This window comes from Protomyctophum bolini (assembly GCF_963924005.1).
Source record: "Protomyctophum bolini genome assembly, chromosome: 9".
Classification (NCBI taxonomy): domain Eukaryota; kingdom Metazoa; phylum Chordata; class Actinopteri; order Myctophiformes; family Myctophidae; genus Protomyctophum; species Protomyctophum bolini.
The window spans coordinates 28,494,696-28,502,871 of NC_137870.1; the positions used below are offsets into that span (position 1 = coordinate 28,494,696).

Below are 8,176 nucleotides of genomic sequence, written 5' to 3' on the forward strand. Positions count from 1 at the left end.
AACCGACAAATTAGATTTGAGTTTGTATATAATAGCAAGAGAAGAGAAATAGCTCGGGCATCTGTCTCCACCTGTCTCCACCTGTCTCCACCTGTCTCCACCTGACTCCACCTGTCTCCACCTGTCTCCACCTGTCTCCACCTGTCTCCACCTGACGAGTGAAGATATGCATTCATGAATTAATGAGGCGCCAGGGGAAGAGAATGCACAAACAAACATGTGCAAATATCCACACATCAGCTATAGTAGCTGCTATACAGTACTGTACAGCAGTGGTACAGTGGTAAAAAAAATGTGAATATGAGCTTTTCTTATGCCTAACGTATAATACAGGGTTAAAGTGGTTAAACACTGACTGGGGACTGACTGGATCGAAGACCCCACTCAAGGACGACTGGGGTCCTTGAGAAGCAATGCTGTGCTGTGCACCTGCAGATAGGATTAACACAAACCACCGGACAAATAAGACAGTAATCCATCATGCAAACATAAGACTTTGCTCCAAACAGAACCCTCCCCCCCCCAGGTCCTTCACAGGATCCCCGGGTGGGGATGCTCTAAAAGTTTCATAGTCTAGATTTAGTGCCCGCCAAAAATAAATAAAAAAATTACACATTACAACATCGTCAATAAAGATTTTAAGATATGGATTCTCCAATAACAGCTCCCCTGGTGCACTCTTAATCTGCAAAGAAGAAAATGTTATTAAAAGGGATGAATTCCAGCGGCGTGTTTCGCTTGCGTGTACACTTTGAGGAAGTGATCTGTGCAGCCCTTTTTACCTCGCCTGACCCGCGGTGCTCGTCAGCCCCGGCTGTGCAGATTGATTACACCGTCTGGCACGGAACACACCACACTGCTGACCACACACTGAGAGTACAACCACAGAAACCTCTTATCTCCATATTGAAAATGCTTGTGTTTTTGGGTAAATTAACGTCCTACTTGATCATACTAGTGTCACACACAAGCATCAAAAGTAGCAGATCTACAAGTGACGAGTTTCGAGCTTGTCTGAAACTGCTACTATTAATGCTTTTGAATTGAAATCCGGAAAAGCAACAGTTTTGGACGTATGACGTTTCCAACCCGACAGAGACGACTTGTTAATGCTAGACACACTGCAGGCCTGCACGCGTGTAGGTACACGCACGCACGCATTCACGCACGCACGCACGCACGCACGCACGCACGCACGCACGCACGCACGCACGCACGCACGCACGCACGCACGCATGCACGCACGCACGCATGCACGCACGCACGCACGCACGCAGCTCAGGTAAATGCCTCCTGTCCTGCCATGATACAATGTGGTGTCTGGGTCATGGCTACGCAGGAGGTGTCTGGCCTGCCGGTGCGCGCGCACGTGTGTGTGTGTGTGTGTGTGTGTGTGTGTGTGTGTGTGTGTGTGTGTGTGTGTGTGTGTGTGTGTGTGTGTGTGTGTGTGTGTGTGTGTGTGTGTGTGTGTGTGTGTGTGTGTGTGTGTGTGTGTGTGTGTGTGTGTGTGTGTGTGTGTGTGTGTGTGTGCGCGTGTGTGTGTGAGATACATGAAACCTGAGCTCTAGCCACAACAGGCCATTAAGCAGGCGATCAGAGCATGCTTCTAAAGTTTCTGTGCTCATTATCAATAGATCTCACATACACAGGCCAAATGAGGGCAAACAGAGGCTATCTGTCAACCTGATCGCCAGCCATTGTCACCTATTCAAAACAGTATTTTTCTGCCACAATGGAGGGCAACAAGCGTTGTTCCAATGGTGTCACTTACCATAAGCGATGGATTGCACGAAAGTTGTGTTGTTTTCTGTTTCCTGTTGCAGTCTTCAGTTTGTGGTCAATATTGTAACATCACATGAAGGAAGCTATATGCTGAACTGAAGTGGGGGAAATATCACCATAATTATATACCCCTGGAACACTAATCCTTTTTGTCACACCATCAACGTATATTTTACCCAATGTAAAATATTCCATAAAAGATATTTCTCATCAAAACATATTGAAGTAGCAAAACACTTGAGGTACTCTTTTTTTTTTTGGTTGAATATTTATTAACAGTTTACAGAATTACAGTACAATTCAAGCACAACTCAATACAAAGACTGTTAACTGTGAATGGACGACCCAATAAAGCACTACACTTGTTTACAAGAGGGTCCACCTTGTTCAATTCATTCGATTTTACGGGGGCCAGTTTCGAATTGCAGCCGTCAGTAGGTGCCCTTTGAGGGCATCATAGGGGTATCATAGGGGGCCAAAATTGTAGGTCTTACTGGTATTTTAAAAATATTAATATATATATAAAAATATATATTACAAAACAATCATGGAGCTGGGAACTTCTCCTTTGGTCCACCCATTCCTGGGACATGTGAGAATAAAATAGAACTAATAGAACTAACCCAATTTTGGCATATGGGATTGTTCTCTATCACACATAAACACGTGTGAAGTTCACCCGAAAGGCTATAGATACTGTAGATGATTCTACCCTGCAAATTATCCCCTGCATATAAAACACAGGTGTTAAAATGGATTGAATGGATCAATTTATTTTTTACACTCTCTCAGAGTTAAATGATGAACCAGGATTTATCAGTGTAGGTGTGGTATCTGTTGTCTCCAAAGAAGAGCCAACCCAGTTCAATCTGATGGACATCTAGTCAGTGACCTCATCCTCACCCTCATCTCTGTCTCTATTACCGTCACCATGACCTGTGCTGACCTCTCCTATCCATCACTATGGTCATAACACATGCGCTAGACATGGGGGCTGGGGGGGAGACTCTCTCATTTCCTTTCCGCACTCATTCTCCAAACACATTCTCTGTTCTCTCATTCTCTCTCTCTCTCTCTCTCTCTCTCTCTCTCTCTCTCTCACACACACATGCACACACTTTTTCTGTCACACTTTTACTTATTTTCTTCTTTCTTTCTTTCCTCTCTGTCTCCTTCTCTCTCTCTCACCTATCTGTCACACGGGGAGGAGAGGGAGTCAATCACTCACTCGATCGCCTGCTTCTCGCTTTGTCTCTCCTTTTAGCTCCCATGTGACCCGAGCCTTAACTGGCAGAGCTTATGACCCTGTATGCTTCTATCTCCATGTGTCTCTCATAGGTTATCACATCCATTTGACCATGCTGTAAATATCTCGTCCCATCACTGTGTTCTTCCTGAATGCTTTGCCTGTAAACCTTTTACACGAGCACTGCACAACAGAGTTGTGGGATACGACCAGACCATAAGCATGCCATTTGTTATGTGTTTGTTTCGGATGACTAAGATCACATGGCCTTTGACCCTTGCGGGGATAAGGGTCACAAGAACGAGGTGTTTAGCAGGATTAGCAGGAATGCAGGATCGGTGCACACTTATTTGTAACCCATTCTTCACCCAGTACCAATTGCCTAAACTGTAATCCCGGGCGCTTCTCTCCCGCTGCCAATGTGGGGAGAGCTCCGAACTGAGCTCAGGCTTCATCAGTGAGGCCCGCACCGAGAAGCCGATCTGCTTCGTATGTGCCGTCCGAGTTGCACACCAATAGGGTTGGAATCCGTTATAATCTATTTCAAAATTGCACATATTGATATGAAACATATTTTTGGTCCAGAAACCTCAAAATTAGATTGTGCATGCCTAGAGGACCCAATTAGGAGAACACGCATCGAGGCACTCAACACTTTGTGTGACACAGGACGAACGGACAACGGAGATCCCTGTTTCCTCCAGTACGAACAAAATGGCTTCCGTGTGACTATGATCAATGGAACGCCACGGGGTAGAATATTAAAACATCACCCTTTACAAGACTGAATTAATGGCACAATCCTCACACACACATGTACACCCACACACACATGTACTGTACACCCACACACACATGTACACCCACACACACATGTACACCTACACACACATGTACACCCACACACACATGTACACCCACACACACATGTACACCCCCACACACACATGTACACACATATGTACACACACACACACACACACACACACACACACACACACACACACACACACACACACACACACGTACACACACACACACACACACACACACACACACACACACACACACACACACACACACACACACACACATGTACACCCACACACACGTGTACACACACACACACACACACACACACACACACACACACACACACACACACACACACACACACACACACATGTACACACACACACACACACACACACACACACACACACACACACACATGTACACACACACACACACACACACACACACACACACACACACACGTACACCCACACACACACATGTACACACATATGTACACACACACACACACACACACACACATGTACACACACACACACACACACACACACACACACACACACACACACACACACACACACACACACACATGTACACCCACACACACATGTACACACACACACACGTACACCCACACACACACGTACACCCACACACACATGTACACCCACACACACATGTACACCCACACACACATGTACACACACTGAGATTAATAACGTGGCATAGACTTGCCATTGTATTATGGATATACTACATGCACTGTCCCATTACACCGCAATCTGCAAGTTACAGGCTGATGGATTTTAGAAATGAATTCCTAATAAGCTTCCATAGAAACACTTAAATCTATATCTAATTCAATTAACGCTGCTTGCCATTCATCATCTCCGCTGCCTCCAATCAGGTTTATTAAACGCCCTGTAAATTATTCTTGGCCTCCAGTGATCCCGACCATTTCAGCCTCGAGGTTGCGTGTGGGAATGAATCTGCAGAGACAGGCATATCTGTACGATCATTAAGAACATTGCGTGTGCATGTGCGTGCGTGCGTGCGTGCGTGCGTGCGTGTGTGTGTGTGGCGGAACACAGAGTAGAATAGTTACAGCCTGCTGATCTCAGCAGACCCCCTGAAATATTTCTGCTCCAGTGTTGTTGGAACTGTACAGAGAGGACTCCTCTGCTAATCAAGTGTTCAATCTCCCGCTCACGCCCTGCTGCCTCTGGTAACCTGACCGCCCTCTTTATGTGAGGAGCAGCTCACTTTATTAGCTGTAGGTGAAACCACTTTCAACACTCATGGTGTCACTTTTCATCACTTTTCAAAAGGTTTCACAAAATGCCACAACATTTCACAAAGGTGAAATTTGTGAAAGTGAAAGTGAATTTTGTGAAAGTGAATTTTCAAACAATGTGAAACAATCTAAAAGATCTCACAAAATAGTTTTAAGCGCCTGAAGCCTGCCCTGAACAACAGTCTCCCGACGTCCCCTCCCTCCCTCATGTCTGTCTGTCTGTCTGTCTGTCTGTCTGTCTGTCTGTCTGTCTGTCTGTCTGTCTGTCTGTCTGTCTGTCTGTCTGTCTGTCTCTCTCTCTCTCTCTCTCTCTCTCTCTCTCATTCAATTACTTCAAGGTGGAGAAGCTTTTTTAAATACAGTGCTGTATTAAATCTGACTTGGTTTATCCAATCCTCCGGCTCTGAATAAAGCTCATTCTCATCCTGTATAAACCACAGGCGTACTGGGGAGAGTAGGCCTGCTCCATGTGATAGCCCCGTGAGTAATGGAGAGTCGTTTGAATAGGAATTAGATAACAGATTAAGAAGATGTACTGTAATCCTCCCCTGAGCTTTCCTGTAGGAATGAAAAATTATAACGTTATTAAAGGAAAAGAATCTCTAACTTAATATGATAGTGGAGATTAGATAACATAGTTGAACATCCTATTATGGTCTGCTCCACAATCATGCAGTACATATTCTTATATAAAATGCAGTAGATGTGGTCCTGATGAAGCATACAGAATATGATGATGAATTATATAAATCACTATCCCTGTGCATAGAGGAGTGAAATAATGTAAAAGTATGAATAGGAGCCTGTATTACTTTCTGCTGCCGTTTGGGTATTCAAACCGTTGGTATCATGGGACACGAGTAAAAGATTAGACAATTCTTTAGAATTAGAATGCATTAAAAGCACATTTCTGAACACACAGGCACACTGTGTGTGTGTGTGTGTGTGTGTGTGTGTGTGTGCGCGCGCGCGCATGCGTGGGGTGTGTTCATGCACTGTCTGCATGTATTGTATACACAGTATATGCACTGTATGTATTCATGTATCTCACAGGGCTGTGCAAAGAAACAATCTCCCTGATGTTTTGCAGCACTGGATTTTGCATCAGAATGGGAGATTTGATCTGCCATCTTTTAATATCAAACATTGGAAACTCTAAACTAAACCCCTCTCAAATGCCAGATGGAAAGATCTTGTAGTACGACACAAAATGATTCCCCTCCTTTATAATGAACGCTGATTTCTCGGAATTGCAGAAGGTCCCATCGCTAGTCACGGTAAAATAATTCATGCCTTGGGTGGTCGCCGATCGTCCCGCGATGGATTTGGTTAGGCGTTATGCTACATCCGGTCCACCGAATGGGGACTGTGTTACCTTGATAAGGGCTCTGAAGCAACAAATGGCTGGGCACAGCAATTTACTGGTTCCAACTGACGCTGGGCAGTAGAAGTATTAAGTATAACCGGGAAAGCATCTGCGTCATTTTAGATTTCAGCATTGGGTATATTCACAAATAGATCTATGAGCTCACAGCTCATGACTTTGTGCTGCACTACGAGCTTGTACATCTTTTTGAACATGTTTGAATACATTTGATCTTTTTAAACACAAATCTTCCCTTCTGGGGATCCCTGGCACGAAAAGGTTTGATAACTACTGATTTAGAAGGCATTTGTTGAATGGTTCTCAGGTCTTAATGGGCTTAACTAACCGATGCATGCGTGTGTGACTCCTCAGGAGGCGAGCTGGTCCACCTGCCACCTTACCTCCGCATGGACTTCCTGCTGAACCGCGGCGTGCCAGCAGCGGCTCGAGGTGGCGGTGCCAGCAGCAGCAGCAGCAGCGTGGGAGCTGGAGGAGGCGCTGGTGCTGCTGCTGGTGCTGCTACCGGGGAGACGGGAGGTGGAGGAGGAGCCATGGGCCAGACCTGCCTGGAGCCCCAGAGGAGCCGCACCCTGAAGAGGCCCCCTCCGATGGAGCCCACCCCCATGGAGGTGCCCTCGCCCCGAGAGGTGCAGCAGTGGCAACCGGGGACCGCCTCCACCCTGCCCCACAGAGAGCCCCGGGAGAGGGGAGAGGCCCGGGGAGAGGTCCGAGGAGAGGCTAGGGGAGACGCCCGGGGGGGAGAGGGCCCCGCCGCCTCGGGGGACCTGGCCCAAGCACAGGCTGCCAAGCTCAGCACCTCACAGGAGTCCCTGCTGGACTCCAGAGGACACCTGAAACAGAGCAACAACCCCTATGCCAAGTCGTACACTCTGGTATAACACTGGGACAACCCACCCACTGGAGACTGCTGCTGACACTGGACTACTGCAGATGCATACAACACTGTACCAGGACGGACAAGAGGAGGCACACCACAGACCACAGATGTTGGATGGATGGACAGTTTTTTCCACAACAGTTGATGTTGTATATAGATCTGTTTCCCATGGGCATCTGAACCTGGAGGCTATTCTTTCTTTCTTTCTTTCTTTCTTTCTTTCTTTCTTTCTTTCTTTCTTTCTTTCTTTCCTTCCTTTCTTCCTTTCTACCTTTCTTCCTTCTCTTTACCTCTCTCTCTCTCTCTCTCTCTCTCTCTCTCTCTCTCTCTCTCACACACACACACACACACACACACACACACACACACACACACACACACACACACACACACACACACTCCGTTGTGTAACTGTTGTTCACACTCTTTGCACCCCCCCCCCCCTTCCTCTTCTCCTGGCTGTCTGATGAAGTTTTTTCTCACAGTTTTTATTTTGTACTCGAGTATTCTTTTATGCTAAAGTGACAACATTATGAAGATTGCCAAAATGATTTATTTAAAAATTTGAGAAAGAGAAAAAAATACTATTGAATTTATATCGGATATAATTATAGTAATTATTATTATTATATAAAAATAGAAAAATGTCTAAAAAAAAACAAAAAAAAAGACAACAAAAAAACAAAAAGGAAATGAGGAGGACTGTGGAGCTAAATGGGAGAACGTTGCTTACTTAATTTATTTTTACGTTATTGTCGCAGTGTGATGAAATCT

General features: G+C 45.6%; 1 protein-coding gene across 1 annotated transcript in view; it reads left to right on the top strand.

Annotated features, from left to right (window-relative positions):
• dscamb (Down syndrome cell adhesion molecule b) overlaps positions 1 to 7,403 on the top strand; it is a gene marked incomplete at its 3' end in the record, with an annotated part of 192,844 nt that extends 185,441 nt beyond the window's left edge. Inside the window, exon 33 of the mRNA XM_080772257.1 lies at positions 6,877 to 7,403. Within this exon, the coding sequence (XP_080628383.1) occupies positions 6,877 to 7,403 (527 nt within the window). The remainder of the gene's footprint in view (positions 1 to 6,876) is intronic.
• Between the last annotated feature and the right edge of the window lie 773 nt (positions 7,404 to 8,176).